The 19,301-nt window shown below is 41.7% G+C and overlaps 1 protein-coding gene across 1 annotated transcript in view; it reads left to right on the top strand.

Moving 5' to 3' along the window:
- Positions 1-19,301, top strand: part of lpp (LIM domain containing preferred translocation partner in lipoma) — a 189,574-nt gene that overhangs the window by 110,820 nt on the left and 59,453 nt on the right. Inside the window, exon 7 of the mRNA XM_085347083.1 lies at positions 1,952-2,557. Coding sequence (XP_085203209.1) covers positions 1,952-2,557 — 606 coding nt within the window. The remainder of the gene's footprint in view (positions 1-1,951; positions 2,558-19,301) is intronic.

Here is a 19,301-nt window from a genome sequence, read left to right as displayed (position 1 = left end):
GTGTTCTGCAGTTTTACCCATTTTTGCTCAAAATAAATACTCTTTATAAATGTTACCAGCTAATAACATTCAGTATTATCAATACAAAGAGTCTCAGATCCTGCCTGTCAATCGCTTCCCTTCGATGCACTGATAGTGCCTCCGACTGGCCTCGTTAAGGTTGGCAGGTCAAGACATAAAAAGAGTTTAGTCGATATGAAAATCTTTTACCCTGCACAGACTTTTCTTTCTGATTTGGTGCATTGAGCAGTTTCATCACCCTCAGAAAAGAGTGAATCTATTCTCTTAATGTAATTTGTGGAAAATGTACCATGACAGTGTAATTATTTTGAGGGGGCCAATTTGCATTTCCTTTGCCCGGCAAGCTGAATGTTACTGTAGGTTCTAAGGCCTTAAAGATAAATGAATAATCTAGAGTATTTAAAACCCATGAAACATTTAAATGAAGTAATTTCACTTCCTAAAGGGCATAGGGAAGATGTTTCCATACATACTCAGACTCACTTTTTAAATAAACATCAGCTCTAATCACTGAGACAGAAATCCTAGTGCGAGCAGGAAATATTTTCTGGATCCTTTAATGGTTCCTTAGGGGCTCCCCTCTGACTTAGATTAGATGGGATTTAGACAAAGTTGATGCTTTTACCAAAACTTGGAATTCTTTTTCATCTGTGGACATCATAAGGAGCATGGTACTGTATACGTTTCACTGATAGAATTGCTACATAAGTGTAGCAGTGTGGGGAAAATGGCGTGTGACATTTCTGTGCAGCCGGCTTTGATCAACTTTGAAGGGAAATCGATTGGAGTTGTTGCTCTGCCCCATTTTAGAAGACATCTCATCAAACCGGGTTGCAAAGGGTCTAAAGACTACAAGTGTTCATTTTTGTTCCCTTAGTGCTGCAAATTTAGTAATTGACTCTGATTTTTGGCTTCAGGCAGTAACCTAATAAGGCCATCCAAGGTTAATGATAGACCCTTTTTAGACTGGCTGAATGTCTGACACCGATATGTAGTCGTGGTGAAAAACAATTATTACTTACATGAGAGACACTCGGGGCAGAAGCCTCTGACATATGAATGAAGTGTTGTTATTCTGCCTGTTATTAGCTGCTATATTTCCTTCTAGTTTGGCTTGTAAATGAGACGTAGCCTTTGGACATCGGATCAAAACGCCACAGTCGTTCAGGTGGAATCTCAGCTCCGGGTTGTGTTGCTGCTTTACAGGCATCTCTTCCCAGGAACGCCAGCGCCACAAATCTCTGTGATTTAAAATCTTTCCCGTCCAAGCAGCTGGAGTCAGCACAAGTGTCATTTGCCTTTGCCAATCTGCTGTCACGACGTCCTCTGCCAAACAATTTATCCCCACCCCGCCTGCTTTATTAGCCATAGATTATGGGTGGTCATGGACAGTGTAGAGCCTCTGCTGTCGAGGTAGCCGTATAATTGACTGTCGGGAAGCAGGGTGGATACTTTTTGAGCGTAAACTACGCTGTCAGTGAAATGCTGTAGAATACATCTGTTGTATTATTTTGGCACTGAGCAGGATTTCATTTCTGTGCTTTTAGTTCATTTTGCTTTCCAGTTAGCATCTTTTTTAGTCACGCTAGCACCCCAGCTGTGGACATGGCAGTCTTCTGTTTGCATGTAGCAAGAAGTCAGAACTGAAATATTTTTTCAGAGGATTTCTCTTAAATATTTTGGATATATGCATGGTGCTGAAGTCTGGTTATCATTTGTCTTAATGTAACTGTGAGATGGAAAATTGCTATGCTATGCAAATTTTCAAAACGTGGTGTAGTATCAAGTTGTACTAGGATGGAAAACATGACAGATTTGACATCTTAATATTAGCATGTAATGTTGTTGTTTTTAAAAAAATTTTTTTATGTATAATATGTGTCTTTTAAAATGTCACTGAGCAGTACCGAAATTCTCTTTCTCTTTTCAGAATTCTGGATCCATGGCACCTTCAGCAGGCTCCGCCCCGAACGCTCCCGTGACAGGTTACAAGCGTATGGTCATCCCAACTCAGCCTCCACTGACTGCCACCAAGAAGTCTACACCCAAACCTCAAACTCCTGGGGGAGTCTCATCTACATCACCTTCTCCTTTAAGTCCTATGGCCAAGACTCCAACCCACATGGCTCCTCAGCCGGTTCCGGCCTCCTATGCTACAGCATCAACCCCAAGCCAGCCCACCTTCAATGTCCAAGTGAGGTCGGCTCAGCCTGGACCCCAGCATCCAGCCCCTGGTGGGCACAATTTTGGCCAGCAGCCCATTCGCAGCCCCGCGCAGGTGCAGTACATGTCCGCTCAGCCCAAAGGTCCTGACTTTGCTTATGGCCCGCCACAGCCTGGCTTCTCTCCAATGGCACCGGGGCCATATCAAGAACAGCAGCATCCAGGTGCGCCACAAGTAAGTGGAATAAACTCTAGAAGACCTCAAGCAGTCCCAGCCCAAGGATACCAGACCCCAGGCCCCAAGAAGACCTACATTACAGATGTGCCACCCAGCTTGGCTCCATACACTTCTAGTCCAACGATTCCACCAAAGGTAAGAACAACATCATCATCATGCAGTCGTTGTTCATATTCTTGGATATGGTAGTTTGAAAAGGCTTTAATCTCGTTATTGACATCAACTGGTCTAATATTTTCTGACACTTTAAGCATCTAAGTTGATAGCTTTAGGTTAACCACTGTGGCAGCACAGTGTTTTAGCGGTTAGCTCTTTTCCTCACAGCCAGAAGGTCCTGGGTTTGAAGCTGGGCAGGAGGCACCCTCGCCCCCCCTTGTTTCTGTGGGTTTTCTCTGGGAGTTCCAGTTTCTGCCATAAAAATATGCCAACACACAAAACACAAAAGCATTTCTCATTCTAAAGAGTTTCACTTCCTGTTTAATAAGTAGAGTTGCCTTTGAGAATTGTAAGGCATTTTTACGCTCAGCTGGGATGTTTAATCCCTCCAATGTGTTCTAGGTTTGTCCTGCAGCGTTAGGGTTAGATGTCCCTCGAGTTCCTGACTTGGAGGTGTCCTTACTGGATGCTTGAACCACCTCAGTTTGCATTTGTCAAACGCATAGTTGCTCCTCTTGAAACCTCTGTGAACCTCTAAAGATATATCAAAAATGGGAAGAAAAGATTTCAGTCACTTAAATGAGAAATTGTGCTCTTTGAGTCACCACGTGCCAATGGTTTAAAGTTGCAAAATCAAAAGATAAATCAAGAGCTCTGGTTATCTCTTAGATCACCTCATCATTCATTCCTCCCGTTGAAGTCCTCCTCCATTTTGTTGTCACGAAAATGACCCACAGGTATTTAAACTGCTTTGCTTGGGTCAGCAGCTCACTGACAGAACCTTTAGAAAGTGTTCACCCACATCCACTGAGCCTTGCAGGTCACAGCTAGACAGCAAGAGTCTGAAAAACACAGCCTGGTCTCATTCTCTCTCTGTTGTAGCTTTCCAGTTATGTTTTATACAATTTAATAAAGGCAAAAACAGTGGGTGTGCAACGGTGCAGATCTCCGTACTGTAAACATCACTGTTATTTGTGTATTCATATTTGTGTGGAAGGTATGCATACATTCGTGCAACATTATTTGCCAAAGCAGTATGAAGCCATCTTTCATTGAAATTCTCTGAATAAAGTTATTTAAACCTGAACCTGTTGGGCTTTACACCATAATAGACAACTTGTACTAGTGTACTTCAACAGTGTATCTACCAGCTGTGTTTTGTAAACCTAAGCTTGTACTTCACTGTAATAGTTATTTTTCCAGTTATTTGTGCCCAGCTGGAATGTGAATGTGTCAGTATGTAGTTTCCAAACATGTGCATGTGGTTAGGAGCTATTGTATGACTGTCCTTCAAGCTAAGAGCTTTTAAAAAACAGTCGAACATGGAAATCTTTAGACTGAATGATGATACGTGATATACATTTTTGTATTTTTTATTAAGCCAACCTGTGGTACGGTGCAATCACTTTCTAGATTAACCTGTTTTATTTCAGTGCAAAAAATGTTGTTTTCTCAGCCAAGAACTGCTGTGCTTTTCAGAAAACTCAGTAAAATTATTCTACATATTTCTTTCTGATGTTTATGATGAAAACCTTTTCACTGGCTAAATCATTTGGTTTTGCGGGGCCTTCAGATCCAGGTTCAAATCCATAGTCAGTGTGTTACTTGCAGTAGAAGACTGTAGGCAAGAAATAAATGTTGGTTTACTTGGACGCTTTATTTGGAGCATTTTCCCCACTTTACCTGCCTTCAGACAGGTCTTTTCCACAGGGAACTGAAGTTGTTACACTCCACCACACTCGACTGACCAAAACACTGTTTTACTTCACAAAACACAGGAGTTGTCTGTCTACCGTTGCCTCAGTTGGTTAGTTTGTTTTACTGCGTGAGTTCAGTGTTTAATGGGTTGATTCCAGCCATCTAACTGTCCAAACATCCATCCATGGGCAGCAGTCCAAATCCCAGATCTCCCCGGCCACCTACTCCCCACCTGTCGAGGGGGGGCATCAAAGTGTTCCCAAGCCAGCTGACTGAGGTAATCTTTCCAGTGTTTCCAGGACCTGCTCTGTCCCTCTTCCCAGCAGAAAATATCCAAAACATCTCACCTAGGAGGTGCTCAGGAGGCGTGCTGCTTAGATGCACCAACCGTCTCAACTGGCTCCTTTCAATGTGGAGTATTAGTAATTCTACTCTGAGCCACTGTTATGAATGACTAAGTTCTTCACCCTGATGGAGGAAATTCATTTCTGCCAATTGTATCCACACCTCATTCTCTCAGTCATAACCCAGAGCTTGTGGCCATAGGTGAGGGTAGGAATCCAGATTGATATCTGCACCAATATATCTCCTATCACCAATATAGTAGACTATCGTGGCTCAAGAGTTGAGCGTTCGTCTTGTAATCGGAAGGTTGCCGGTTCGAGCCCCGGCTCCGACAGTCTCGGTCGTTGTGTCCTTGGGCAAGACACTTCACCCGTTGCCTACTGGTGGTGGTCAGAGGGCCCGGTGGGCAGCCTCGCCTCTGTCAGTGCGCCCCAGGGCGGCTGTGGCTACACTGTAGCTTGCCATCACCAGTGTGTGAATGTGTGTGTGTGTGAATGGGTGGATGACTGGTTGTGTAAAGCGCTTTGGGGTCAAGTAAAGCGCTATAGAAATACAGACCATTTACCATTTTAGTGTATGGATGTAGGTTTCTGGGTCAGCATTTTGAAGTCTCAGTTTTAGTTTTTTGGCAATGTTGTTTTATTTGTTTATTTGCTTATTTTGAGCCAGAAGTAGCCATATCTTCGAGGTTATTGTCTGACTCTAGTTTGGCTTGCATCCATAAAATTTCCAGGTGAAGCACAGACACAGATATGGGCTAATTAAATTGAGTAAAATTAAAATAAACAGTTAGAATTTCATTGACCAAAAGTGGACTTGACTGTCTGTTAGTAGAATAAACATTTAGAAAGCTCCATTAAAAATGCTTTGAAAGGTTCCAACAGCTCAGACAGAGTGGAGAGGTCCAGCTCAGTGACTCCAGTTAAGGTGAAGACTAACGGGTAGCCATCTGCTCAATCACCATCAATTCCGATGAGTTATGAACAGAGACACTATCCAGAGAGACCAAAAAAAACATTTTTATACCAGAATCTAAATGTTTGTTAATGCTCTGAAATCAGGCATTTTAATGCAGAAGCCTATGAGCACGTGTCTCTGTCTGCAAGAGACTCTCACCCAACAAGACCTAGAATTGGCTCTAGCCCCCCACAACCTTGGCTTGCTTAAATAGAAAGCAATGGATGGATGAACAGAAATGAATAAATAATATTTTAAAGGGAACAAGCAGACAATATAGTAAAAAACACAAGGCAAAGAATTAGTACTAAACCTTTTTATAGATCTGTACATGACTGAAAAGAATAAAAACCCTCTGTTGTCCCATAGACTCTATGCCACAGAGACGAGCTATTCTAATCTCAACATATCCAGCCTTCGACAATCTCTGGAAAGTGGAAGACCCTTGAGTTTTCTTTAATTCAAGGATTTTATGATGGTTGAAAATACAAACTGGGCCTCCCAGCCTCTGGGAATAGCTCATCAAGGACTGTACTTTACTAAATACAAATTAGATTCAGCATTGCAGCAAGTATTTTAAAAATAAGTCTAATTATATTTGTTCAAAACAAAAGTCTACACTTTGCTTGAAAAGCTCACTGCGGTCCCAGTATGATGCATTATTAAAAAACAAAAGGTGGCGTTTATTACATTTGCGAGCATCTCTTTGATTTCAGATAAAAGCGAATCACTAATTTTACAGATATAGCTTGTGCAATGTATGTATATATTTGTCTTTCTTTCCCAAGGATATTCTGCAGCAGGATAATGGGCTGTGAGCCACCCCTCACCCCCACTCCTCCTGCTGTATTTGGATGCTGTGAAACACATCAGGAAACTTTAATACTCCATATCCATGAATGAGCTGTAAATGAGTGATCAAATCTGAGCCGAACCTCCTCTAAAACATGTGCATCCAAACCTTTAATCTAATCATTTTGTTTTCTCACTTGTGTCCAGAATAGCAGCGTTTTAATGCCAAAGCAGAGCAGGGACATCACAAAAGGCAGATTAGAATGAAAGCAGACTCTGTCAACTTTGCCTTTATGATCATCTCTCTGCTTGACCCAGTGTCGTGACATGTTTATAACCTTATACAAACAGTCATAAATCGACTTAAAGTTAGTCTTTTAATCTGTTGTGTAAATAACCCAAAGCCCAGTCATAGAAAATGAACTATTTACATTTTTTGTCATAATTATCAAAAGCCATCTGAAGTCACTGAGAGCTAATGGTGATTTTATGCAACCCGGGACTTTCTCAGTAGGGGGTCTGTGACTTTGATTGAGGACTTTATTAAAGAGATCATTTTGCATAATTGAGGGTATTCATAGAAGGTCAGTTTCATCAGAAGTCGAAGAGAAAATCCTTGGATGAAATTCTATGATCTAGACTAGCTCGTCTGCTCTGCCCCTGGCGTCACCCCACGTCACCCTCAGCTTGCCTACGCCCAATCTCCCAACGTACCCTTACTCACCCGTAAAGTGAAGGTGTGAGAAGAGCTCCTCGCATCAACACACTTCAACGGTGCTTAATTACCTAAATCCACTAGTGTTTGATCTCAAACAGATTTCATGGCTGCCGGTTAATGTACCATTTTCCGCGATTCTCTCAGTGTTTCCAGTTGTTGGAGCAAAGCTGAGCTGGATGATGCCCTGTGTTTTTGCTAAGCTTGAGTGACGTTTGACAGGAGAGGATTATTTTGCACTGCTCAGTCCCCATAGCCAGTTAAAGCCCCCTTGAAGGTCAATGATGGTTTCAACTGTCAAACATGTTTAAAGAGCTTGACGTATTTCTGCCTTCCAGTTCTGGCCACGTTGGCTTTTGACCTGGCCGACAACATTTGCATATGGTGCCATCAGGACATGTCCAGAGAAACCTTTATAGCCGTGTAATTGGGTACGAATCATCTCCCAAAACTGTGCTTTTAACCTTTAAACCGATCCAGGTGAAAGTCGATCAAAAGTTAAGCAATTCAATTGCAATGGAAACATTAATTAGGACATTTTTGACATTACGTTATCTCATGGATTTTGTATTTAAGTATTCCTGATTTTAATATAACTACGGTGTTTAAGAGAGTGGCTAATAAAAAAAAATACTTTCAAGGCTAATCAAACAGTCATTAAAATGGAAAGTGCAGAATGATTTTAAACTTTTGTGCAGATCAAGCAAAGTAAAAAACAGCTTCTGTCTGAGGTGGAATAAAGAGGATTCATCACGAGCTTTAGACAAAAGGCAGTAAGCGTATAAGGTCAGTGATACAAGAAGTATAAAAAAGTAAAGAACTTTAAAGCATTCAAAAAACGACCAGAAGTCAAAAGTTGTTTTTAGATCCCACATTTTTCGTTCAACCGTGCTGAATAATGCCCCAACTTTTATGAGAAATGTTAATAATGAAAGTGCTGACATCAGCATGGATCATTTTTAGGAACTAATTGCTCCCTGGAAGTCCCGTTATGACAACTTGGACTTGTTTGTTTTCAGATTTTCTTTTATACTTGAAAAAGAGAGAAACCTGAAAGGGGCCTTCCTCTTTTGTTTGTTAATTATCCCCCCCCCTGAAGGGAGATCTTGCAGTCCTTTAACATTATCACTGCACCTCATTCTCATGGGAGAACTTAGTCAGAATTTAAGTAATGCATCGCTGGCTGCACAGGCTGTACATTTACAATCACAGTGGAAGATTATATGATATATAGCAAGATGTCATATTGCAGGATAAATGTAAATATCGCATCACAGTGCTGCATTTTAAAAGTCCCACAGAGTTGATTCTGTTCATCTGGACATCACTCATCCAAGTGACTTCTCAGTCTGCTCCTTTTGCAAACACAATGTTGGCACGTTTATGAGACTGAAGAAGTCCCATTAATATATGGAAACGTTTCTCTCACAGAAAAAGCTGCGTATATTTGGGATTTCCTTACCTGGGTACTGTCATCGGGGGGCATTTTAGAAAATGTGTGAAAAAACCGATGATGTGTGCTTGCGGTGGTGTAGCTGGCTCCTGCTACAAGAAAAAAAGGAAGTGATAACAGACAAAGACCTTGTTTGTGAAGTGAGTCTGAGCCTTAAAAACAATGAAAACCTTTCACGTGTGCTTCTTTGTTTTCTGATGTCAGATGACTGTAATCTTTCATCTAACTGATTGTTACCATGAAAAAGTTAATTAAAGAACTTTCCTTGTTATGCTGGAAAAAATGAGCTCTGGTTACCTGTAGCTTACCTGTAAATCGTCTTTGTTGTGGCTTTTTGGTTGTGTAGGACCCCAGTTCTCAGAGGTAGGTTTGCATGGTAGAGATAATTATATTTATGCATGTGTGAACACTTGCTTGTTTACATCACATGCGATGCTGACTCCTCAGGAGATGACCCTAGCTGCCCTAAATTTAAGAACCATGTGCAGATCTTAAAAAAGCCAGCAGACTGAGTGCCGGGTTACCAGCTCGGCTGCAGAGACAATTCAGCGCCTGGTGCAGGGTTACCACCATGTGTAACTACAAAGCGAGAGCCAAAGGCTTCGATGAGATGAAGACATGTTATCTGTAACCCTGTGATCTTCTCTGCATGTAGATGCACCTTGAAACAAATTGCACTGTGTTCTGTACCAAATATGTACCGACAGGCAGACGGCTCCATATTTCTTATTGTACTGACAATTTGTGCTTAGCATCTATGCGCTGGCCTCATTAAAAACATGGATTTTTCTCACATCAGGTCAGTGATCGTGTCACATATACACATCTACTGTCCTTTTTGTCTATTTTCATTTCCTTCACAGCTTCATGGAGCTTTTACATAGAAAGCTCATCCACATATTTTTATGTGTTTTTCTTCAGTCTACAGAATCTCCCTCCGGCTACATGGGAATGAAATAAATACTCCTTAGAATTCCTTAAAGCTGCCGTCTATTTTTACTTAACCATAAAGTCTTAACATCAGAAAAAGCAGCCTTAAATTCTCGCTCTGTACCTCAACACATTTATGTGTTTTCTATTCAAACGCCACGATACTTAAGGACACAATCACATCTATTTCTGTTTTTCCTGCTATATTAATTTACAGTGGTGCTTTCAGAAGAACGATGCCACTAAAATAAGCCTTTATGTGTGAATCCGAGTGCGTTTGTGCAGGTAATGAATCTGAAAGTATAATTAGAACATTTTCCATGCAGTTTCTCAGTCTTATTGTCTTGACAGCACAATTAAAAACAAAATGAGTTATGATTTTGAAAAAGCACACCCACGCATATCTAAGTATGAATACTCCAATTACACCTGTGAGCTGCTTTGCCCTTTCAACTGTTTTTTTCCATGTTTTAAAAAGGCAAGATTACACATAAAAGCTGCTTTTCTTTAATAGTAGTCTGTGAGCTTTAGTCTGGCAGTTAATGGTGCTTACTGCTACGTGTTCACGGCACCAAGACGACAGGGAACTTGTCCGTGCTTTTAATAGAAATTTGCAGTAGTAATTTGCAGAGTAGTTCAATATTATAAACTTGGATTTATGTTTACTTGCTAGAAATCATCATATTTGCCTTTGCTGGCACGTTGATGTGTTTCTTACGCATTGCCAAATGAGTAGAAACGCATAAAATAAGAACAGACCGGAGCTGTCTTAAAATCCACTGGCGAGACGAAATCTTGTGACAGATGAAAACATCGCATCTCTGTGTGCATAAAAAAACCATCTTTCCATCATGTTTTCCACTTTTTTGTCAGAGGCAACGTTTCAGTTAAAATGTATCTCTGCTGACAAGATTTAATGGCAGAGGATGGAGAATTGGCACCACCAGCATTTTATCTCAACAAACCAAACCCTGATGCCTGCTGTTAGTAAAGGAAGAAATGAGCATTAATTTGTTTTTTCTTAGGATTTTTTTTGAAGTTCGTTGAATTCAGTTAGTTGAAATTGTGCTGAAAATCTCGCTACTTAAAGATTACAGCGTCCAAGAGTGGCATAATGGATCTTATTTTTCTGAACCTGGATGCAAAAAGAAGTTGGATTGTACAGAAGTCGAGGAAAAACAAAATAAACATTGTACTTTTTGACTGACTCATGACCTCATTAAACACTTAACGCCTTACTGTATAAAACATAATGATTGCTATGTTTAACACTGTGGTTTTTATTAGCGTCAACAAGCAGGATAAAGGAGGGTGTGCTTTGTGCTACCGTCACAATAGTGAAAACAGTGGTTTGGCACCGCGGCATGTGATCTGCAACTTGTAAACTCATTGCTTTTGAAATGGTTCCAAACTGGTTGATTCCTGCACAAATGGGGCTGTACTACAAAATGATTTGGGTACTTGGGAGTCTTGCTTTTATATAACCACAGTAACATGAAGTCCGTATGGGACATAAATGCATCGCAGACAAGACGCAGTCTTTGGAGCAGACTGACCCAGATCGATTGAAGCGTGTCAGCAATTCGTCTACCTTTGTAAATCGTAGTAACTGTGAACCTTCACAAACAGTAGGTGATGTCACAATGGCTACAGCCATCTTTTATATACAGTCTTTGGCAACCACACCAATACTGCACAGCTCACAGGAAATTCCACATTGCTCTGCTCCCTTTCGCAAAAATGATGATCTGTGAATTTTGCTGCCTTTCTAGTCATTCATGTAAATATGGAAACATCTTCTATATATGCTCCAACCTTTGAGCTCATTGGTTGGTGGTGAGCTCTTTTAAGAAGTGCCTCCTTCCATGTGTAGAATACCACAGCAGCAGGTCAGTCGAGGTGGAGGCCCTTGGAAACACCAGTAAATGTAACTACAATATACACATAAACTAAGAGCTGCAACAGGCATTGACTAGGGATGCACTTGACATTTCATCAATTTAAAGTTTTTAAAGTATTCCACCTTTGTGAGTGTGGACGCTTCATCTCTTTGCTCTTGAATGCTTTGCTTCTTATATTGATTTTTATTGATTTTTATGCTGATTTTTTCCCTTTTTTCCGTGTGAGCTTACCTGCGATAACTTCTGGACACTTGTAGATCATTAGGACTAGAGTGTTCTTAACAGAAACAGCAACATTTTATGGTTACCTTGTCCTCAGCGCTCCGTGTGTCTGTGGCCTAGACACAGCTGAAGCCTGATTACAGCGTCTGGGCACCGAGCAGCCTCAATAGCCTGGAAAGGTGCTAACCGCTAGGCTAACTAGCAACAAGATGCCTTCACTCTCCACAGATGACTACCACAGCCTCCTGCAGAAGATTGCAGTACTGGAGACAAAAATTCATCGCTTAGAAGTAAACGTGGAGGTAAATGGACTGTGTGGAAATGAAACAACCTTGCCTTTGATTCAAAACAATGGCGATGAGCAAGCTAGTACACAGCTAAGGAGCACAGATAACATGACCAAGAAAGTAGACTCTGTGCATTATTATAAATCCTCAAGTGATAATCCCCCCTTAGACTGTCTTGGTGCAAAACCAAGACATAAATCATGTCTCCTGGAAGGGGGAGGACGTATCACAGGCAGGGCACAGCGAGCTGAAATCTCTGAAACCGACTGGCCTTCACTTCCTACGAGACAGAGAAGCTCTTCTACCCCTATATACGGGAGGAAACAGGACTGGACAACCGTGAATAGGAAGGTTAACAACAAACCTCCAAAACAACTGAATGTGAAACTGCAGAACAGATTTGCTCCACTATCAAAGGACCCTGGATCTATATCGGACAACCATCCATCTAAAAGCAGCGAAATAAGGTCTGAAAATCTGTTGAAAAGTGAAAGGCCACAGGGAAAGCTAAAGGCTAGGCCTGAAACTCTGATTGTGGGTGACTCTGCCGTAAAGGATGTACAAAGGATGTGCGGTAAGAACACTAAAGTCCTCTGCTTTCCTAACGATATGGTCAACAACCTGAAGGAGAGAATTCTTCAAATTGCAGATGAATATCCAACTGTGACAAACATTGTTCTGCATACAGGGTCAAACGATGTGTCCAAACAACAGTCGGAGGTTCTGAAACGGGACTTTACTGGATTATTAAATACTGTAAACTCTCTGAATGCAGCTGTATTCATCAGTGGACCTGTACCGCCGGTCAGAGGAGGAGACGAGAGATTCAGCAGGTTGTTTACACTGAATAAATGGCTTATATCAGCATGTGCTGACCACTCAGTGCACTTTATCGACAACTTTAATATTTTTTGGGAACGCAGGCATCTGTTCAAAGCAAATGGATTTAATTTTAACAAGTCAGGGGTGAAACTGTTCACCTCCAACTTGTTTTATTCCATACGTCATCCATCCGTGCTTGGTGCCAAGGCTGAGATAAACGAGGAGTTATCTCATAAAGAGGAACAAACAGTACTCCAAGAACAGACAAAGCCCAGCAGAAACCTTGAGGAGCTCCATTTGCCCCCACCCGGGAAGAGCCTCAGAAAGGAGAGACATCCATGGCATCTGAAGAAGAGCCTCAGAAAGGAGAGACATCTAAGGCAAGAAGAGGGGTCCCTATTTGCCTCCAACTCTCTCAACAACACCAACGACCAGGACAAGGGACCACGACCTTCCCCAGTCCCCCAAACCCCTGACAGGCCATCACCCTCCTCCCCCTCCCTTTCTCCCTCCTCCCCACACCTGAAATTCACTGAGGAGATGATGGAGCGGGTCAATGCTGGGCTCAGATCTACCCCCCGTCCCAATCCCTTTTTGTCCCCCATAAACCCCCCACCAGAGCGGCCAAAGGTTCGCCATCGAGCCCCACCCTCAACAGAGCAATCGAAGTCACATTGCCCAGCCTCGCCCCCCTTAGTTCCTCTTCATGCCCTGTCTCCGAAGTCTGATGCGTGATGTGTGAAGGGTCCGGGCTGTGAGGATTATGGCAGTGGTGACTTTTCCCAGGAGAAGCTGGGACCCTGTTTACTAGAAGGTTTTAAAATTTCTGTACTTTTAGGTGACAGGAGACATGTGGCCTGGTCAAAACACAGAGAGCTGCACTCTAAAAGATCTTTAAATATAGTAAACATACCTTGTGTGCCACAGACTGCTCCCAAACACGAGGGGACAAGTAATACCTCTAAAACACTTAAGTTGGCTTTATTAAACATTAGATCTCTAGCTGGGAAAACATTTTTAATTAATGATTTAATCACTGAGCACAGCCTTGATTTTATGTTTTTAACTGAAACTTGGTTGGACCAAAGTAACAGTGGAGCTGTTCTCATCGAGACGACCCCTCCTAACTACAGTTTTATCAGTGAGGTCAGGGCGAGCAGGAGAGGAGGAGGGGTTGCTGTCTTATTTAATGAATCATTTCAATGTAAGCAGCTATCTCCTGGAAGTTTTCAGTCTTTTGAATATGTGGCTTTACAGCTGAAGGCCCCATCCAAAGTTGTGTTTCTTAATGTTTACAGGCCTCCCAAATACTGCACAGACTTTTTTAATGACCTCAGTGAACTGCTGTCTGTGATCTGTGTTGATTTTGACTGTGTAATTATTGCTGGGGATTTTAACATTCATGTGGACAACCCTCAGGACAAAGGGACTAAAGACCTGAGTAACACTCTGGGCAACTTTGGGCTGACTCAGCATGTAACAGAGGCCACACATAATAGAGGACACACTCTTGACCTACTGATCTCCAAAGGCCTGAGCATTTCAAAGGTTACTGTGTCTGATGTGGGCCTGTCTGATCATTACTGTGTTTTCTTTGAAAGTAAAATCTCAGCCCACACAAATATATCAACAACAGTGATCACAAAACGGTGTATAACTGAACACAGTAGTGCAATTTTTAACCAGGTCTTTCCATTAACACCTGACCTGCCCAGAGGGTCAGTCAATGAGCTCGTCAATAGCTTCAATGCTAACATGTTAAATGTAATGGACACTATTGCTCCCATTAAGGTGAAGGTTATCTCTGGAAGGAAAAAGTCTCCATGGAGAAACTCCACACTGGTGAAAAAAGAAAAAAGAGAGTGTAGGAAAGCTGAGCGCAGATGGAGAAAAACAAACCTCCAGGTTCATTATGACATTTATAAAGAGAAACTTCACAATTATAATTTACAACTGAGGAATGCAAGGAGGTCCTACTTCTCTGACATCATCACTAAAAACAGCCATAATGCTCGGGTCTTATTTTCTACAGTTGACAGGCTAACAAACCCTCCTGTGTCAGTGGCAGCTGAACTTCATTCGACCATGGCCTGCAATGACTTTGCCAAATTCTTCACTGAAAAAATCCAAAAAATTAGACAAGCAATTGGTACATCAACAGCAGATCCAGGATATGTACTGTGTCCACCAAAAAACTGTTTAAACACCATGAAACAGTTTCAACCTATTAACAGCAAAGACCTGGAGGACATCTTAGGTAAACTGAACTCCTCCTCCTGCTGTTTAGATGTCCTGCCAACAAGTTTTTTCAAAAAGGTCTCAAAGACTTTAGAGTCAGACCTGTTACAGATCGTCAACTTTTCTTTATTATCAGGTGTGTTTCCAGAATCACTAAAAACTGCTGTAATCAAACCTATACTGAAAAAGGACAATCTTGACAAGACACAAATGAACAACTACAGGCCGATCTCAAATCTCCCGTTTTTAAGTAAGATCATTGAAAAAGCAGTTTCTCAACAGCTCAGTTACTTCTTAAAACAGAATAATTGCTACGATGCCTTCCAGTCAGGTTTTAGACAGAACCACAGCACTGAAACCGCTCTGACCAAAGTGTTTAATGACATATGTCTGAATACAGACAGTGGAAAAATGTCAGTCCTAGTTTTACTGGATCTCAGTGCAGCATTTGATACAGTTGACCACAACATATTACTCAAACGACTGGAGAACTGGACAGGTCTTTCAGGAACTGTACTAAACTGGTTCAAAACATACGTAGAAAACAGGAAATACTTTGTATCAATAGGTAACTTCACATCTGAGCAGACAAGTATCACATGTGGAGTTCCCCAAGGTTCCATCTTGGGACCCCTTCTGTTTAACATCTACATGCTCCCACTGGCACAGATTATAAACAACAACAAAATAAACTATCACAGCTATGCAGATGACACACAAATATATATCACAATGTCACCAGGAGACCGAGGCCCTGTACAGGCTCTTGGTAAATGCATTGAGGAAATCAATGACTGGTTGTGCCACAATTTTCTCCAGCTAAACAAAAACAAAACTGAGGTAATAGTCTTTGGCGCCAAAGAAAAACGATTACAGGTCACCAGAGAACTTCAATCTATACATCTAAAAACCACAAACCAGGCGAGAAATTTGGGTGTAGTGATGGATGCAGACCTAAACTTAGAAAAACACATTAAGACAATAACAAAGTCAGCTTACTATCACCTCAAGAATATATCAAGGATAAAAGATCTGATGTCTCAACAGGACCTGGAAAAACTAGTCCATGCATTCATCTTTAGTAGGCTTGATTACTGTAACAGCATCTTTACAGGTCTACCTAAAATCCGGTCTTTTATCAGTTCCCAGAGTCAGAACCAGACACGGAGAAGCTGCATTCAGCTTTTATGCTCCTTATATCTGGAACAAACTCCCAGAAAGCCTCAGATCAGCTGAAACACTCAGTTTATTTAAATCCAGGTTGAAGACTCACCTGTTCTCAGCTGCATTTGAATAAAGCACCAAATCCACACTTTAAGCTTAAATTTCAAAACTTACATTTAACTACTGATTTTATCTACTGTTCTGATTTTATCTGTTTTGATTTTATATACTGTTTTGTTTGTTTGTTTGTTTGTTTGTTTGTTTGTTTGTTAATTAGTTAGTTAGGTTATTTGCTTGTTTTAATCAATTTTAAATCATGCTTTTTATTTGTTCTTGTTTCTAATGTCTCTGTAAAGCACTTTGAATCACCTTGTTGTTGAATTGTGCTATACAAATAAACTTGCCTTGCCTTGCCTTGCCTTGCTTTCTGAAAAAATATAAGTTGCTGGGAGGAAATGTAAGGGTGTGTAAGATAAATCTTTAAAGTGCAAGAGAAACGAAACTGGTATCAATAAACATTTACACAGCAGATATTTCAGGCAGTGTAAGGCCTACTTCATTTTAACAACTAAATCTAAAAATAGAGACTGTTATAGTCATTTAAATAGGAGGCTGTGCAGGACTTTGTCACATACTGCTGAAAAAAGCCTCATGAGGTACTTACATCCTCTCACCCTTTAAGCTAATGTCAGTTTGGAATATTAAATCTTTGGCCTCGTATCGGTTGACTGACTTGTGCCTTGTAACTATGCAGCACGCATTCTTGTCTGTCATATCATCAGAAGCCATTACACCTCTAATGCAGGTCAGATCGTGCGACAAGGATCAGCTGTATTCCCCGTAGCATTGCAGAGGTACAAGCTACTGTATGTAATTACTGCTGTGCCTCCGACGTGTTGCTGGCACAGTGTGCAGCGGTGGTCCACTCAGGATTTTGTTACCGAATGCTTCGCAGACTAAAGGTCAGTCCGGTGGATCTGATCCGAGGTCAGCGATTTATGGCGGATCTCCTTATGGTTCACTTTCTTGCCAACACATTCGAAAGCTTCCTCTCAGTTACTGCTTCTAGGTTTAAAACAGGTGTGTAACAACACAGAGGAACTGGGCCAATTAAGGTTAATAGAGATGCTGTGCTATGAATAAATGCATGAGACAATATTGAAAACTGATTACCTAAGTGATGTTTTACTACCACAGCTCTTCAAAATCAGAGTAGCTGCTGAAGTATGGGAGTTCTGACTTTTGTTTTAAATTGGAATGCCTTTACAGATGACTAATAAATAAAATAATGACAAAGTAGTGAAGACTTTTAATTGTGCCCTAAAACTACAGCTGTCCTGATGGTATACGAAACCACCTGCTGGAAAGTAAAAAGGAACATCCTGAGAGTTTTTAACCACAGCTACTCCTTGATAATAATTATAAGGAGAACTTATAATCATAACAGGTCACTAAAGATTTAAAACAATACTTTTATTTAGTCTCGATTGCCAGTCTTGGCAGCCGGGGATCAGTCCGCCACGGCCTCCGCTCCTGGCCGCCACCCGACACACAATGCACCCGACCCCTATAGCGCCTCCTGCGGGTGGTGGGCCTGTGGGAGGATGGGCCCATGTCCCCTTTTCGGGCTGTGCCCGGCCGGGCCCCATGGACTAAGGCCCGGCCACCAGACGCTCGCCCTCGGGCACCCTCCCGGGCCTCGCTCCAGGGCGGGGCCCCAGTAACCCGGGCAGGATAAACTCTTCCCTCGATGTTTTCTTCATAAAGGGTATACAAGCGGCGGAAATGAGCTTCCTCCGAAGGGTGGCTGGCCTCTCCCTTAGAGATAGGGTGAGAAGTTCGGCCATCCAGGAGGGGCTCAGAGTAGAGCCGCTGCTCCTCCACATCGAAAGGAGCCAGCTGAGCTGGTTTGGGCATCTGACAAGGATGCCTCCTGGGCGCGGTGTTCCAGGCATGTCCCACCGGGAGGAGGACCCGGGGCAGACCCAGGACACACTGGAGAGATTATATCTCTTGGTTGGCCTGGGAACGCCTTGGTGTTCCCCCGGATAAGCTGGAGGAGGTGGCTGGGGAGAGGGAGGTCTGGGTTTCTCTGCTTAAGCTGCTGCCCCTGCGACCCGGCCCCGGATAAAGCGGATGAAGATGGATGGATGGATGGACTTTTATTTAGTATCTACTATCTACTAATTGGTTAGTAGTTCCTTACATGATCCACATGGTCCATTGGTATGGCAAGGACAATGGCGGGTTATGTGCAATATGTGTACACATTTTTGAAAGACATAAGCTTTGATTGTATCTTAATTATCAAATTCCAATTACTACGTTGTTTTACAGTCAAGTGGCTTGCAAACCTAGAGAAGTACTGTTGAGGAAGTCTTGATTTTAAGTGTTTCTTTGCGAGATTTCTGAAGTATTCCACATATACAAACTCTGATTTACAACAGATAAAACCATTAAAAATGGATTCCTGTAGAAAATATGATAGGGTCATTTATGACCCTATCTGATTGCTAAATAGCTGGGTTTCTTGCGATTAAACACAATTTTATAGCATTACTAAATGAACAAAGTTTCCTGGCCATTATCGCTGTAACTATAAGTGAGCATATGGCCACTGTAAGCCTAGTGTTGGGTTATGAGAGACATATAAATAATTTCAAAAAGAACATCTATAAATCCATGTAATGCAGCTTTTCATGGGTATTTTCTTTCCTGGAAAGCTCCATTCAGTTGTATGTGTGAATTCCAATGAACTACCAGATTCTTATTTCCAGGCAACTCCAATAAAGAGATGTGCAGCTGTGAGTCTTTACATGGAATAAAGATGATTTTTACAAAGCTTCTGTTTACAGAGCTACAACTTGAATGTTCCAGAAAACCTCCCAATGATTATTTGATTCATGATACTCATTTTATAGATGAGCTCATTGGTGTCACTTGAATATTGTTGTAGTTGCTTTCAGGTTCTTTTTTTGTTAGTTGTTGATTGGCCGCTACCTTCAGCCAGTCGTAACCCCTCGTAGATCAGAAGCGTTTGTCACATAACTGCTCATAAATAATAGCCCCTGCCACTGTGTTCTCTTCATGCCCCCTCTCAGACGAATAGCTTGGCTGGTAAATAACTGGCCCGATCGATACCTGTCATTGCAGTTCAGTGAGCTCCGGCAATCCAAAATGTCTTAGCAGTTTATTTTCT

This window comes from Diplotaxodon limnothrissa, linkage group LG23 (assembly GCF_057381915.1).
Source record: "Diplotaxodon limnothrissa isolate DT_005_m linkage group LG23, D_limnothrissa_male_GT1.1, whole genome shotgun sequence".
NCBI lineage: Eukaryota > Metazoa > Chordata > Actinopteri > Cichliformes > Cichlidae > Diplotaxodon > Diplotaxodon limnothrissa.
The sequence above is the reverse complement of the archived record's forward strand: the minus strand, read 5'-3'. Positions and strand labels throughout refer to the sequence as shown.